This window comes from Dipodomys merriami, unplaced genomic scaffold (genome assembly GCF_024711535.1).
Source record: "Dipodomys merriami isolate MVZ:Mamm:240054 unplaced genomic scaffold, mDipMer1.0.p SCAF_2, whole genome shotgun sequence".
NCBI lineage: Eukaryota > Metazoa > Chordata > Mammalia > Rodentia > Heteromyidae > Dipodomys > Dipodomys merriami.
The window spans coordinates 28,525,747-28,543,724 of NW_027203381.1; the positions used below are offsets into that span (position 1 = coordinate 28,525,747).

The following is a 17,978-nucleotide window of genomic DNA, read 5'->3' on the forward strand; positions in this document are numbered from 1 at the left end:
AATGACAGGCCCAGCAGAAAAAGTATAATTAATATTGTAAAAATGGTCATATTACTGAAAGCAATCTACAAAAAAACAATGTGATACTCATCATAGTTTTTGTAATTTTTTTTTTTGGGTCCGGTCGTGGGGCCTGAACTCTGGGCTTGGGCGCTGTCCCTCAGCTCTTCAGCTCAAGGCTAGCGCTCTACCACTTGAGCCACAGCACCACTTCCGGCTTTTTTCTTTTTATTCTTTTTGCTTATGTGGTGCTGAGGAATCGAACCCAGGGCCTCATGCATGCAAGGCAAGCGCTCTACCACTGAGCCACCTTCCCAGCCCTTTTGTAATTTATAGAGAAATACAAAAATCGATCCTAAAATATCCTTGGGAGCATAAAAGACTCTGACTGACAAAAATAATCATGAGTAGAAAGAGTAACACTGACAGTATTAAAATACTAGATTAGAAACTATATTAGAAACAGTGTTTAGTATATTTCAAATTATACTAAATACTTTCTAGTATACAGAGCCACAGTAATAGAAAAATAATTATACTTGTACAAAACAGACATGACAAATGGAACAAACTAGAAAATGTATAAATTAAATCACACACATAGGCATATGAACTACAAAGGAGTCTAAGAGATACACTGAGGATGTCAGGTGCCAGTGCTGTTACAGGTGTTATGCACCTAGAGCAAGGCAAGATCCAAAGAACCTTTGCTCTTACATAGCTATTATGGTAAAAAGTATATGCTATTTTATACTACGTCCTATGCTACAGACATTGTTAATAGCTAGAACTCACCAATTGTAATCCATTCGAGACTGATGAAGCTGCTGCTGTTTTAAGAGAAGCTTTGTCTCCTGTTGAGCCAACAGATGTTGAAGGTGTTCCTTTTCAATTTCCAGTTCTATTTTCTGAAGCACTAGTTGTTGCCGTCTATCTTCTGAGAGTTGCTTTTTGACATCAATTTCACTGGTTTGCAGTGCCCCTCTGGCATGCATGAGAAATTCCCAAGAGTGCCCACAATAACTGCATGATTCTGGGTGTGTTCTAGTACACTGGGGGGCCATGCTTGAGGAATGGCTTTCATAAATATGATCTTCATTTTCAGAAAGCCTATGAACACAACGGTGACCAGAAGGAATAGGCTTAGGGTGTGAACATTCCTTCATCTGTAATTCTTCTGTTGCAGCTCTTTCTTTTGACATTGTATCCACTGGTTTTCTTTCTGAAGGTTCATAAGTACATGTTCTGGTTTCTGATGTCACCCTGTCTAGACCTTCTTTGGGATGATGCAGGATTATCGGTTTCAAAGTATTATTTCTAAGCTCCATAAGAGATTCTGAAACTGAGTCATGGTTTGCAGACTTAGGCCTTTGTTTGGTTTGATAGTAGTGTGTTTTAGCTACACTCATATAAGAACCTCCTAATTCTGTAGATGCAGACTGGACAGTGCTTTTCTTGTTGCTTTCCTAAGAAGAAATACAATATCATTTGTCAAACAGGAATACAATAAAACCACCTTTCCTTTTCCCTTTTCAGAAATTAATTATATATATATATATATATATATATATATATATATTTGGTGAAACAAAACTCATTTTATGTTCTTAAAAAATGAATGATAACTCCAGGTGGTGGTGGCTCACATCTGCATCCTAACTCGTCAGGAGGCTGAGCTCTGAGGATTCCTCTTTGATGCTAGCCCAAGAAGGAAAGTCTGTGAGACTCTTTTCTCCAATTAACCACCAACAAGCCAGAAGTGGAGCTCTTGCTCAAGTAGTAGAGTGTCAGCATTGAGAGAAAAAGCTTAGGGACAAAGTCCAGTCCCTGAGTTCAAAGTTCTATCTAGAGAACCAATAAACATACCCCCTCCCCCATGAAGAATACTCACAGAGCTAAACAGTAGTGTCAGAAGCTACATGCATTTTTCTAACAACCAATGTTAGTAAATTCATATAAGGATGAGAGAAACACAGTGTAACTCATGTTGCTCAATAAGGATCTTTGGTGACTTCAGGAATTTTAAATAACAAAAGTTGCATAAAATCAACTTTGAAAAGAAGCAAAACCTTAAATATTAATGTCTAAAATGTTTACTTTTGAATTCTGAACAAGAAATCAATTCAGTAACCTTAAATACTCTTTGATTGGCCATTATGCAGGATGAAATTTTATGTAAAACATTTCACCTTATACTGAATAGTTTATTGCTAGAAATTTGATGAGTTTCAACAAAATAATAAGTTCTAATCAAAGGTAGTTATTTAAATACAAAACATTTAATTTTTGATACAAACATAAGTGAATTTTCAATTAAGCTTTTTAAGTGGTTATAGTCTGATAGGACTCAGGCAGAAAGGAAACAGCTGTAAATTATTGCTGCAGGTCAATAGAGTGAGCTTTTCCAACATTTTAGCCTTGAGCCTATTGTGTCAGAGAGACCACAATTTAATCTATATCAGTGAGTCTCAAACGTTAGCATGTATCAGAATTACCTGAAGGGCTTGTTGAATGCAAAATGTTGGCTTCATCCCCAGAGTTTCCAACTCTGTCTGGAGCAGAGTCAGATCATTTGCATTTCTAACAAGTTCCTAGGTGATGTTGATGTTGTTAATCTCAAATCATATTTTGAGAACTACAGGTCTGTCTATATTATGGAATATTCTCCATCTTTCTGACTCTTGATCTTGGCCTTGGAAGACTGAGTTATTATATTTACCTAATCAGTGAATTCCATTAATGTATGACAATAATCAACCAGCTTTACAATCTACTTCACAAATATGGTATATCCAAATTCAAAGATGCCCAACTTCAAACATTCCATTTGAATGCAGATGGTAAATGCATTAAGAATGGGCAGCGTATTTATGAAGATGAATATTTGGAATAAACAAAACAACAAAGGAAATTGATGTAGAGAAAAGAATTTTAATCAAATTGAGTTGATGGGAGGCATATAATTCTGAACATTAATCCAGCCAAAAATTCACTCTTCCAATAGTAGTCCTCTATAAACTAAAACTTTTCTTTCAGCTTAGATCTTGGGCATGGCAAATAAAAGTTACCAAGTCCAACTACTTAACTAGCTGCTGTTACTTCTTTAGGCTGTCTGGAATATAACATTTGACACAAAATTTGAAAGGAACAAAAAATCATCCACCTTTGGAGTAATCTCACTTGCCAACCTGGGCTTATCTGAAAGGTAAAGTGAAGAGAAAGAAAGTAGGCAGACTTTAAAGTAACACATTAGAAATATCCTTTATAGCTTACAGTCTCATCTTCCTCTTGTTCCAGGCTTCCATTTAGAATCCCTTATATTAATTCTTACTTGCTATTAAAGAAAAAATTCTCTACTCAAGTCAATCCAGAAAGGCATCTAACTAGTGAACACTAATACTAACCAAACAAGAAAAAAATTCCTTTATGTTCTATCCATTCTAGGCTTTCTGGCTGTGCTGTGAACTGAGTCATTCTATTTTGCATAGAGTAGATGCTTATCCTGAGTTATTTCATTTGGGACATATACTAACACAGAAAGATCTGGCATTTTACTTGTACAATCACTATCTTCTCAGCATAACAATAAAGCACAGACTGATAAATGGCTTCTTTGTGCTAATAAAAATTGCCACCTATAATCTTATTGGGGACAAATAAATGATGCAACCATTTTATCCAAGACACATAGGCGACACATTTCACACCAAATTGTTCCTTTCTTACACCCCACCCCACCCCAGCAGTATATTCATTTCACAGATACCTCTCTAAGTGACAATACACATATGGCAGAAACACAACAAATCAAAGAAAGGTTGAACAAATGGGGTTGCATGAAATTGCAGAGCTTCTGCATGGCAAAGGACATAGCTAGCAAGATCAATAGAAAGCCCACATATTGGAAGAAGATCTTCACTAGCCATACAATAGACAAAGGTCTCATATCTAAAATACACTTAGAACTCAAAAAAATGCCCTAAAAATCCTCAAAGAAACAACCACCCAATTAATAAGTGGGCTAAAGACAAAGAGTAACTTCTCTGAAGAGGAAATAAGAATGGCCAATAAGTACATGAAGAAATGTTCCACATCTCTGGGCATGAAAGAAATGTAAATCAAAACAACATTGAGATTCCCCCCTCACCCCAGTTAGAATGGCTATCATCAAGAAATCTAATAACAACAGGTGCTAACGGGGATGTGGTCAAATGGGAACGCTACTGCACTGTTGGTGTGAGAGTAAACTTTTTCAACCAAATATGCCTCTTTAAGTGACAAACTCCTAACTGTCCACTGTCCACTAACCCAGTTCAGTCCCATCCTTCTTGTTGTGGTCACAATTAACTTTAATGCTATCCAGATTCCTTAACTCAACAACTCAGAGTTCTGCTGTTAGTTAACTCAATACCTGATCATTTGCAGTGATTCACTGCATTTATATTGGCTCTTTGCATTGACTAAATCCAGACTCTACTACTCTTCTAGTTTTCTGTAACCTACATATACTTGTGTGAGGGGATGCATGCTTTCAGTTACAAATGTTACAAATGTTAGTAATTAAGATTAGAGTGGAATGAAGAACTTGCATTTGCCATGGCCATGACTACATATGAAACCAAAGTATTTAGTAAAATAAAGCCAATGAAACTGATGTAGCTGTAAATCTATTAATATTCAATGTATTCTAACATTGTGTCAAGACAAATCTATCAGTCTATGTTAACAGAATAGCTTGCTCATAACACATACCTGCTGAAACCATTTTTCACTTTTCATTGACAAGCTAAGGGAAGCATTTATGCAAGAGCAATATAACTTTTTTAGTACAATTGTTTCACAATGCTATTGTAACAAATTACCACAAATTTTGTATCTAAAAACAACACAATTTTATTCTCAGCTGGCTGCAGAAATTAGAAATCTATTTTGTTGAGCTGAAGTCAAGGTATTGGCAGGGATAGTTCCTTAGGGAGGTTAGAGTACGGAACTTTTATCAGCTTTTAGTGACCACTTGTATTCCTTGGTTTATGCCCATTCTTCGCCTTCAAAGACATTATTCCAACCTCTGCTTTCATAATTACATTGCTTTGTGCTTATATTTTTACTATTTTGCTCTTATGAGGACTCTTTAGGTTGGTGGAGTCCCCATCAAATCCAAGACAATCTCAAGATCCTTAATTTGAGTCTGATGCTGGTGGCTCATCCCTGTAATCCAAACTACTCAGGAGGCTGAGACTTTAAGACTTGTGGTTTGAAAACAGCCTATATAGAAAAGTCCTGTCGAATCCAGCAAAAAACTGGGTTGGGCTCATGGATCCAGAGTACCAACTATGAGCAAGCATTGAATTCCTAAATTAAAGGCCCAAATGCTAGGGGGAAAAAAAAAATCCGAGCAAGCTAAAGATCCCAAGTTCAAACCCCAGTATTCTAACAACAATAGCAACAAAATCCTAATAACATCTCCTAAGTCCTGTGCTTTCCAAAGTCCACTATGTACTGTAAGGTGACATGTACAGATTCCAACAATTAGGACATGAACATATTGGGAACATAATTAGTCAACAGTGTTGTTTACGTATTCATTTATATGGAGGTCTGAACTCAGGCTCTCTGATTATTCTACTACTTGAGCCATACCTTCAGCCTTTATTGTTTTAGGTTATTTCTCAGATAGGGTCTTGCTAACATTTTTCTTGAGCTGGTTTCAATTTGTAATCCTTCTGATCTCTGCACCTCCTGAGTAGTTGGTATTATAGGTATGAGCTACATTCCAGGTCCCACAATATCTTTTTAAATAAAAATAACATCAGGAGAACTGTGGCTCAAGGCAGCCCAGGAATGCATGGGAGACCTTTTTCTTTTCTATTTTTTTGTTATTAAGTAGTTGTACATATGGGTTACAACTGCATGTCATGTTATGAGTACAATGCTTCTTAGTCAATGTCATGCCTTTCTTTGTTCTCCCCCAGTTTCCCCCCTCTCATCCCTACCCTCAAGTTATATAATGTACATTGAAAGTGTGTTATTTACTCACTTTCCTCCCTTCATTTGTGCTACTTATTTTGCTAAATAGTTCATTAGTTGTTCAGAGGAGTCTCACTTCAGACTCTTAGTATACCTTTCTTTAATCAACTTGTGCCTTTATGCATAAAACTGTGTGTATGTTACATTGTATATTTGTATTTTAGATCTATCTTTCACATGCAAGAAAAAATGCATCATTTGTCTCTCTGAGACTCACTTACTTCACTTAATTTTTTCTAGAGAAGACCTTTCCTTAACCAGTTGCTGGGGTGATAGTGCAAGCTTGCCATCCCAACCGGTCCAGGCATATGGCGAAAATGAGACCCTAATCTCAAAAATAACCAATGCAAAATAGAATTAGAGGCATGGTTCAATAGTAGAATATGTGTGTAGCAAGTGTGAAGTCCTAAATTCAAATTACAGGGCTATATTTTTTTAAATATACAGTTGACATAGTTATCTCTTTTATATTTACTTTGCAAGAGCTGAAAATGATGGCCTGATGGAGAAAAATTTAACCAGCAGTCACAGTCTGTGACAAAAAGAGCTGTTGCAGTGATTTTAGAGATTTCAATTATGCTTCTGAAATAATGCTAAGGTATTTCCATGTAAATAAAATTGAGCCATATTTGGGAAGAGTCTTAAGTTATCTTCAAAGAGGACATGCAAGGACAATAGCAAACGGAAGACTACAAGCTATAGAAAATGAATTAGTCCTTGGAATTTTTTTTAATTTAGCTTTTTTTTTTAACATGGACCAGTTGTCAAACTGATACAAAATATGTAATGCAGCAGCTGCACTATGTGGTTTGCCAATGTCTCACCCCCAGTAAATGTTCATTCTCCCCAGTGCAATTAACTCTCCTTATACTGGCAGATTTTGCTACAAGATCATCAAGGTAGATTACTTTCCAGCGTTATGAACTAAATACTTACAGGTGTTATATCATCAGTTATAACTTACAAACTTTTGCATTCAGCAAGACACCTAGGCAAATGAATCATCTAATTTATGAATTATTTATAAGAAATTCACAGCATGCTCCTGGCATCGTCCATGGCCTTTTCTAGGTCATATGACACCAATTAGAGCTGAATTTTAAATTATTCAATAACCTGAACTCTCTTGTCATTTAACATATAGATATCAATGCAGTAAACAAGTTAAATCTAATGGACCCTAGAGGTTTAAGCTCCTCCACAGCTCAGCAGCTGAAGCTGTCGGCTACCAAAGGAGGAAAAAGTAACAGAATACAACAGTCAAATATATTTGCAAGGCTCTAACAACTTATTGTAGTTCCGAAAAGGACTGCTGCACAAGTAGGGAATACTGAATCTAAAAACACATTAAAGTAAATAATTATAAGACTTAAAAGAACAAAGAAGACACAGCATGTAAATGAGGGAATGCTAGCAACAGATACCCTATGCCATATCAGGTCCTAGGTTATGTACAACATAGGACTGGCAACATTTTTAGTAACTACCAGAATTAGAAAAGAGAAAATTTTATATTCCTTAATCACATTATTACATTTCACAAAAGTTAGAGTTTGTTGAGTTGCTATAAAAATAAATATCACAGAATAAATGACAGTATATTCAATGTCAGGTAAAAAGACTGATTAAAATTCTAGTCCTGTTCCTTAGTTATTTTAGACAACGTATTTATCTCTCAAGTATTTTCATTATTTCTAAAGAAGGAAATTTGGCCAGGTGCCCGTGGCTCATGCCTATAATCTTAGCAACTGAGGAGGCTGAGATCTGAGGATCACTGTTCAAACCCAGCCTGGGAAGGAAAGGCTGTGAGACTCTTATCTCCAATTAACCACCAAAAAACCAGAAGTGACACTGTGGCTCAAGTGTAGAGCACTCACTCACCTTGAGCTGAAGAGCTCAGGGACAACTCTCAGGCCCAGGGTTAAAAGCCCAAGACTGACAAAAAAAAAAAAAAAAAAAAAAAAAAAAGGAGGTTTGATTTGATCATCTCTATGGTTTATGCTGAGAGCCTTAAGAGATGAGAAATCCAGCTAATAGGTTATTTTATACCAAGGAAATAAAAGATAAAGAGCTGGAGGAGAAATCATACCCGCTGAGTCACTAAAAGATTCAGCAAAAAGACTCAGCAAAATTACTGAATGTCCTTTCATTTTATTTCTCTTAGAAAATTCTATTTCCCCTCAAAAATTTTATTACCTTATGTAATTTATATATTGAAGTCTATAGTTACAGTTAGAAATCTGTTCTCTATATATTTACATGTATGTACAGTTATACATATAAAATATAGTAATTTATATTGTATATAAGTTGTCCATAAATATGTATGTCATTTATGTTCAGTATTTACATATAAGCAAAAACATATGTAGTATTTGGGTTTCCTTCCTAACAGAAGGTCAAATAAAAACCTTCCACAGCAAAGAAAAATTGAAACAATGTATCTCCAAAAGATATATTGAAAAACTCAAAGATACTCAATGATGTCCAACACATAGATAACCAACGAAAGCATGATAAAGACCAAGAAACAGCCCCCAAACAGAGAATCCAAGAATCATAGGAGGAACCCAGTAGGCACAGCCCCCAAGAAGGTAGATAACATGCTAGGGACTACCAAACTACCTCTGAGTCCTCACAATATTAATGGACGCACAACTCTAATTAAGTGACATGGATTATCTAGTTGGATCAAAAAGCAAATTCTATCTATCTTCTGCCTTCTAGAGACACACCTTGTCCACAAAAACAAATATATTCTGAAAATGAAAGGCTAGAATAAAATATATCAAGTAAATGGACTCCATAAACAGGTGGGATGTGCAATCATAATATCAGATAAAATAGATTTCAAATTAAAATTAGTGAGAAGAGATAAAGAAAGTCATTACATACTAATTAAGGGATCTCTCCTTCGGGAGGATACTACCATTCTAAATACCCAAATTTATACAAGAACCACTACTTTCCCTAAAATCTCACATAGATCCAAAGACATTAATTGTTGGGAACTTTAACACCAATATCCCTGCTGGATAGATCAACCTGGCAAAAACTCAACAGAGAAACCTTGGATCTAAACAACTAAATAGATCAAATAGACTTCACAGACATTTAAAAAATATTTCACCCAACAGCATCAGAAGACATGTTCTTCTCAGCAGCACACGGAACATTCTCCACATCTTAGGTCACAAAGAAAATTTCTCCAAATTCACAAACATTGAGATTATGCCCTGCATTCTCTCAGACCACAAGGGAATAAAATTAGAATTAAACACCAAAAGCCTTCATGGAGGCTGAACAACACACTGTTGAACCACCAGTGGGTCATGACCAGTGGGTCATGCAAGAGATTTGAAAGGAAATTCAAATGTGCATGATTATTGACAAAAATGAACACACAAATTACTAGCTCCTCTGGGACACAGCAAAGGCAGTACTCAGAGGAAAGTTTATAATTCTGAGTTCCTATATCAACAAATTAGAGAGATCTAAAACCAACAATTTAATGAGGTAACTGAAGCTCCTTGCAAAAGAGCAAACAAGTTAAACCCCAATCCAGTAGACTGAAACAAATAATTAAAATTAAATCAGAATTAAATAAATTAGAGTCCAAAAAAATAGAAACAAAAAAAAATAATTGGTTCTTCGAAAACAAAATTGACAGACCCTTAGCAAATCTTATCATAAAAAGAAGAGAGCACACCCAAATAAACAAACTCAGGGATGAGAATGGAAACATCACAGAGAAACCACCAAGATTCAGAACATTATAAGTAAGTACTTCTCAAAACTTTATGTCAATAAGTTTGAGAATCTGGAAGAAATGGACAAATTTCAAGCAAATACTGACATGTCCAAACTAAACCAAGATGATTTAAACCAACTTAACAGACCCATATCAGGCACTGAAATAGAAACAGCAATAAGAGACGTCCTACCCAAGAAAAGCCCAGGACCTGATGGATTTACAGCTGAATTCTACTATGCCTTCAAAGCAGAACTCACACCATACTTCTCCAACAATTTAATGAAATTGAAAGTGAAAGTTCACTACCAAACTCTATGAAGCCATCATAATCCTCATCCCAAAACCAGGCAGGGACTCATCAAAGAAAGAGAATTATACATCCATTTCTTTGATGAACATCTATACAAAACTGCCCAAAAAAATTTTGACCATCAAAAAAATCAAACACCATGATCAAACAGGATTCATTTCAGGGATGCAAAGCTAGTTCAATAAATGCAAATCAATCAATATAATCCATCACATCAACAAGAGCAAGGATAAGAACCACATGACTATCTCAATAGCTAAAGAAAAAGCTTTTGACAAGATCCAACTCCCCTTTATGATGAAAGCTCTGGAGAAAAACTAGGAATCCATGGAACATTCCTCTATATAATAAAGGCAATATATGACAAGCCTACAGCCAGCATTATACTTAATGGCAAAAAGCTAAAGTCATGTCCTCTAAATTCAAGAATATGAACAAGGATATCCACTCTCTCTACTTCTATTCAATTTAGTATTAGAATGCCTAGCTAGAGCAACAAGACAAGATGCAAACATAACAAGGATCCAAATAGGGAAAGATGAAGTAGAACTCTCCCTCTTTGCAGATGACATGATTTTGTATTTAAAGAACCTCATGGAATCCACTCTCAAATTACTGAAGATGATTCAAAACTTTGGCAAAGTAGCAGGGTATAAAATTAACCCTCAAAAATAAATGGCTTTTCTATATGCAAATAACGAGATGAGCATGGCTATAATCAGGAAAGTGATGACTTTTGTAATAGCCCCACAAAAAATAAAATACCTAGGAGTTAACTAACCTAAACAACTGAAGGACCTCTATGATGAAAACTTTAAAAACCTGAAAAAGGAAATTAAGGCAGAACTAAGGAAGTGGAAAAATCTCCCATGTTCCTGAATTGGGTGGATTAATATCATGAAATGGCAATACTGCCAAAGGCTATTGATAAATTCATTCTTCAATGAAATAGAGGAAGCAACCCTAAAATTTATATGCAACACTAAAAGACCCCAAAGAGCAAAAACAATCCTTAGCAGAAAAACAGTGCTGAAGGAATATCAATTCCAAACTTCAAATTCTACTACAAAGCCAGAGTAATCAAAACAGCTTGTTACTGGCACAAGAACAGACCTGAGGACCAATAGCATAGAACTAAATACCCAGAAATAAACCTAAAGACCTATAGCCACCTAATCTTTGATAAGGGAGCTAAAAAAGTAGAATGGAAGAAACAAAGCCTCTTCAGTAAGTGTGCTGGTAAACTTGGTTAAACACTGGTAGAAAACTAAAGCTAGCCTTTATATATCACCGTACACCAGAATCAAATCCAAATGGATTAAAGACGTCGAAGTCGAAGCAGACATCCTGAAAACATTACAGGAAGGAATAGGAGAAACCCTAGGGCTCCTTGGCACAGGCCAAAATTTTCTTAATAAAGACCCAGAATCACAACAAATCAAAGAAAGTTTGAACAAATGGCACTGCATGAAACTGCAGAGCTTCTGCATAGCTAGCAAGATCAATAGAAAGCCTATGAAATGGGAGAAGATCTTCACTAGCCAGACAACAGACAAGGGTCTCATCTATAAAATATACTTAGAATTCAAAAAATTAAATCCCCCAACAACAAATCCTCAAAGAAACAATCACCTGATTAATAAGTGGGCTAAAGACTTAGAGACTTTTCTGAAGAGGAAATAAGAATGGCCAATAGACACATGAAGAAATGCAACTTCTCTAGCCATAAAAGAAATGCAAATCAAAACAACATTGAGATACCACCTCACCCCAGTTACAATGGCTATAACCAAGAAATCTAACAACAACAGATGCTGGAGGGGATGTGGCCAAAAGGGAACCCTACTGCATTGTTGGTCGAAGTATAAACTTGCTCAACCACTTTGGAAAGCAGTATGGAGGTTCCTCAAAAGACTCCACATAGAGCTCCCCTATGACCCAGCAATCCCACATTAGGGCATTTACCCAAATGATCACACAAACAAGGCCATGCTGAAGTTATCAGCACAACTATGTTTATCTCAGCATTATTCACCATAGCTAAGATATAGAAATAACCCAGATGCCCCTCAGATGAATGGATCAAGAAAATGTGATGTGCGTGCGTGCGTGCGTGCGTGCGTGTGTGTGTGTGTGTGTGTGTGTGTGTGTGTGTGTGTGTGTGTGTGTGTGTGTAATGGAATTCTATGCCTCCATCTGAAAGAATATCACCCTATTTGTTAGGAAATGGAAAGACTTGGAAAAAAGTTATATTAAGTGAAGTAAGCCAGACTCAAAGAAACATAGGTCCCATGGTTTCCCTTATCTGCACTAACTAGTATATGTCTAGGGCAAGTAGAGAAGCTCAAAAGCTATGTACATATGTCATATAAGATGATGCTAAGTGAAATGAACCCCAAGATAGGGACACAAGAGGTTTTATATTTGTTGCTGTTGTTTCTAATGTACTTATAATGTATTGTTTGATTTTGCTTCCTTTGTATGTTCATTCCCCATGGTCTGTTTTCACTGTTTTTGATTCCGGTGCCCTGTATCTTGTATATATTTTTCTATTTGGGGGAGGGAAAGGTAAATAAAAAAATGTTGAAATACCGATACTAATTGACCCATTGTAACAAGATGTACTAAACACTATGTTGAAAATGAACTTTACAGCTTCGGGGGGGCAGGAGTGGTTGGGGAGGTGGGGAGGGAAGGGAAGGTAGGGCAAAAACAAAGGAGGTGGTAACAATGCTCAATATGGAATGTACTCATTACTCATGTAACTGTAACCCCTTTGGTACAGTATCTTTACAATAAAAATATACATTAAAAAACATGACTATGCAGATGTTTTTCTTGTATTTTGTCTTACATTCCTTTTGATGTATACCCAATAGCTACATAATGGAATCTTAAGGTATGTCTGTTTTAGTTTTTTGAGGACTCTGCATAGTGATTTCATAGTAACTGCATTCATTTACATTCCTCCCAATTGTGTATGGAAGTAATACAGTCTCTTGCACTCAAATCCTTGCCAACATCTGTTGTTTAGTATTTGCTGTTTTCTTGATGATTGCCATTCTGACTGGAATAGAATTTTAGTGTAGTTTTGACTTGCATTTCCCTTATAGCTAAGGACACTGATTAATTCCTCATGTATTTATTAGTCATTTGTATTTTTTCTGGGACTATTCATTCTATTTCCTTGCTCATATGTTAGACTATTGGTTATTCTGCTCTTCAGGATTTTGCACTCTTTATATATTCTGGACATTAATACTTTATCTGTTGAATAGCTAATGAAAAATTTCTCTCATTCTGTGAGTTGTCTCTTGGCTCCAGTAATTGTTTTTTTTTTTTTTTGCTCTGCAAAAACTCTTTGAATTTGTTAATTCTTGTTTTTCCTTACTGTACAATAGGTGTCCTATTCAGAAAATAATTACCTATGTCTATTACTTACAGAGTTTTCTCTTTGTTTTCCTGTATTGGACTTAAAGATCTTACTTCAAGTTCTTAAATCCAATTGGAGTTGATTTTAATACAAGGACTGAGATGAGTGTTAAGTTCCATCTCCTGCAAGCAGAGAACAATTTTTCCAAGTACCATTTGTTGAAGAGACTGTCTTTTCTCTACTGTAAGTGTTAGCTCTTTTGTAAAATAAGAGTGCTGTAGTTGTATGATTTTACTCCCAGACCTTCCATTATTTCCCTCTGGTCTTTGTTGTATGCACATTTTTAATGTAATTACTGAAAATTCCATGCTTTCTGTTGTATTTATTCATATTGTTTTCTGAGTAATGAATTTTCAGGTAATTTTTGGAAAGGAATTGTACAAATGCTTTAGTCCATGAATGTTAGGAACAAACAAATGAAAAAACAAGCCTGGTCTTTCATTATATACAGTTTACTTTAGATACCAATGACTTAAATTATCTAGAATCCAGTCAGCTTTGTTCTATCATTGTTCTGAAAAAGTGAATTTGTTTCAACATGTTCCATATGTATTAGGGAACTATCTGAACATAATAAAATCTCACATTTGCTTATACACAATTTTCTTGTGTGTGTGTGTGTGTGTGTGTGTGTGAGAGAGAGAGAGAGAGAGAGAGAGAGAGAGAGAGAGAGAGAGAGAAAGAGAGAGAGAGAGAAAAAATATTGGGTGAACACAGAAAACTGAAAACTACTATATGAGTCATGTGGGTATTTAAAAAATTTTCAAACCTAAAACTACCAGGTATCTCTTCCTTATACAATGTACTATAAGGTTTGTCTATTCTTTCTCATTTGTGTATACTTTACAGTATAGAAAAGTTCAGTCAATATCCACCAAATGCCTCACCATCTTGGTCCCAAAACATCAAGAAATATATGTAAAGGGAAGCCTCAAGAATTGAAAATGAACCCCAAGATAAGGACATAAGTGGTTTTCTCTTTCTTGCTATTTTTTTGGGGGGGGTCTGGTCATGGGGCCTGAACTCTGGGCCTGGGCACTGTCCCTCAGCTCTTCAGCTCAAGGCTAGCGCTCTACCACTTGAGCCACAGTGCCATTTCCGGCTTTTTTTCTGCTTATGTGGTGCTGAGGAATCGAACCCAAGGCCTCATGCATGTAAGGCAAGCACTCTACCACTGAGCCACCTTCCCAGCCCTCCCCCACAGTATAACCCCTGTTTTCACTGTATTTGTTGTTGGTATAATTTGGGAAGAGGAAGGGAAAAAACAAATTGTTTAAATAGGGATACAGGTGGAGCTATTGCAACAATGAGATGTATAAGATGCTATGTTGAAAAAATGAACTTTACAACTTCGGTTGGTGGGGGGGAGTGTAGTCATGGAGATGGGAGGGTAGAGATGGTAGGGGAAAAAACAAAGGAGGAGGCAACAATGCTTGATAAAAAAAATATGCTCATTACCTTGCTCATGTAATTGTAACCCCTCTGTATGGTACTTTCACAATAAAAAACTTATTAGAAAAAAAAAAGAATTGAAAAGAAGCAAGAGAGCATGATAGATGCAGAGCAATGAGCGGAAAGGAATTTATTTTAAGAACTGTAAGAGAAACGCCACAAAACGATAACACAAAGCCTAGAGATAATAAAACTTCAAAGACTGGTGAAATCAATAATAACAAGTCAAGGAAATAAAAGAAATGGTAATATTGCTAAGCCATTGGAATGAAGACAAAAGAATAAAATAATTGATTTTGAAAAGAGAATACAATATTTATATATAAACCTTACATGTAAATCACCAAATCCTATTGAAGAGGTTCCTTTTCCTGTTAGCAATGGCTGGATTAGCAGATTTATATAGCACTTTAGCTATAAGTAGAAGCATAGATAAAAAGTCATGAAAGAATTTCTTGCAGAAATGTAAAAGTTAACTGGAAACTGAGCACTGGTAGCTCAGCCTATAATCCTAGCTTCTCAGGAAGCTGAGATCTGAGGATCATGGTTCAAAAGTCAGCCAATACAGGAAAGCTCATGAGACTCTTATTTCTACTTAACAGGAAAAAGCCAAAAGTGAACTTGTGGCTAAAATGGTAGAGTGAAAAAGCTACATAACAAATGCTTGAGACCTGAGTTCAAGCCACAGTAGTGGCACACAGAATAAAAGTTAGAGAAGTTTACACATGGAATTAAAAATTTTAATTTTGATATAACAGGTATCTATCATGAAAGCATGCCACAAAAGTCCTACATCTTAATTGCAAGAAAACAGATAGTACTTGAATAAAGAAGATCTAAAGAAAAACATCTTTAAAGACTGGAAAGTACAACAATAAGACCAAATAGATCATGTCAATTGACACAAAATTAAGTTGCTTCCCTTACCTCCTCTAAAAAAATATACTGGAGATGAAAAGTACAATGAGCAAAATAAAAACTTCATTAGATGGTTTCAGTAGCAGATTTTAAATAGTAATTAGAATGAGTAAATTTAAAAACAGATTACTAGAGATTATTATTCAATCTGAAGAACAAAAAAAGAGAGAATGGTGAAAAATTAGGCTGAGAGATATATGAGACACAAAGCAAATCCATGTAAAGACATGTAGTACCATGTTTTACTGAATGACAGACTAAATAAATGACAGAGACCCTATAAAATTACAGTGTCACCGTAATGATTATAATATCATAACACAGAGCATTATTCATATGTTTGTGGTGATATATACCATCAAGTTTTTGTACTAGCAATCATAGAAAATCAGAGCCAAACAATTATGTATGGAACATAACACTTAATATGATACTTAATAAAATGATTTATTATTATTGGTTTATGTATTTATGTATTATTATTTTTGTATTTTAACCATTGTATTAGAGTGTTATTCCTCTACTTATAAAAATGTTTACTGTAGAACAGTATTCCGATTATGCTGAAACTAGCCTGATGCCTCTCTCCTTGAGAGAGGGTCTTGCTGTGTTGCTACATTAGCCTGGAACTCACAACTCAAGCTACCTTGAATTCTAAATCCTTCTATGTCAGCTTCCCAACTATTTGGAGTACAGGCATGTACTACTATGCCTGGCTAATCACCTTTCTTTATTCTATCAACCTATAAATTATCTAAATGTATATACAGACATTTTGGCCATTCTGTAATGTTTCACATAATCACATAAAGATTAACAAAGTCATCTAATAATTCATTTCTCAGACTCTGTCTCCATCAAATGATACATAGGTCCTAAAAAATTAACATTCAACTCTTAGAATAATCAGTTCATCAAGGTAACAGAATACAAGCTTTTATATATACTTCAAGGTATTTGTGTAATTGCTTCCAGTTACATATTTAAGAGAAATAAACCAGGCATGGTAGCAAAAGCCTGTAATCTCAGCACTCAGAAAGTATGAAGAACATGAGTTTGAGGTCAGCCTGGGCTATATAACAAGACCCTGGCTCAAAACATATAAAAAAGAAACAAGAAACTAAGGGAGAGGAGGGGCAAACATGTCTACATAGATTTGTAGACTTGTATGCCAACAGGTACAGCATCATTATTTATAATAGTTTTCAAAAAATTACAAAAACCCCGTGTCTATTAATTGGTGAGCATACAATGATATATCTATAAAACAATACTATCTAGCATTCAAAAGGAACAATCTACTAATAAATTCTAGAGCAAGGATAAATCTAAAAACATGATTCTAACACAAAGAAGCCAAACGCAAATAACAATTTTATGATTCTATTTATATGAAACACCCAGAAAAAGGCAAATTCATATATATAGAACTCATATTAGCATAATAACTGTTAGGTTGCCTAAGTCTGCAGGTGTGACTAGAGACAGATATCAAATGGTCATGAAGTCCTTCTGAGTTGGTCAAAATGTTAGAAAACGCCAGTGGCTCAACCTGTAATCTTAGTTACTTAGGAGGCTGAGATCTGAGGGTCACAGTTCAAAGTCAGCCTAGGCAGGAAAGTCCATGAGACTCTTATGTCCAATAAACTACTCAGAAAAACCCAGAAGTGGCACTGTAGTTCAATTGGTAGAGCACTAACCTTGAGCACAAAAAGACTCAGAGACAGTGCCCAGGCCCTGAGTTCAAGCCCCAGGACTTGTAAAAAAAAGAAAAAACAAATCCCCCAAATCCTGTAAATTTAACAATAAAAACCCCAAACAACAAGTTTTATATTTTAAATGTGTGAACTGTATAATACAATTGTTGAAAAAAAGACAACATTCATTTATTTATGTACTGTTATTTATTGAATAGCTGTATAAAGCACTATTCTGTGTACTGTGAAATAATCAATGAATGTAAAGAATATTTTAATGAAAACCAATATTCCAATTGAGAAAGAAAAACATCCAATAAGTTAGGAAATCACTGAAATACTATAGAGCTAATAAAAGTCATACTATTTGATTAAAAGAAAAGTGAA

General features: G+C 35.4%; 1 protein-coding gene across 7 annotated transcripts in view; it reads right to left on the reverse strand.

Moving 5' to 3' along the window:
• The window catches only part of Kiaa1328 (KIAA1328 ortholog), a 199,439-nt gene that overhangs the window by 95,394 nt on the left and 86,067 nt on the right, over window positions 1-17,978 (reverse strand). For all 7 annotated transcript variants that reach the window (XM_070029297.1, XM_070029293.1, XM_070029294.1 and 4 more), the window contains one exon: window positions 796-1,466. In XM_070029297.1, coding sequence (XP_069885398.1) covers window positions 796-1,466 — 671 coding nt within the window. The remainder of the gene's footprint in view (window positions 1-795; window positions 1,467-17,978) is intronic.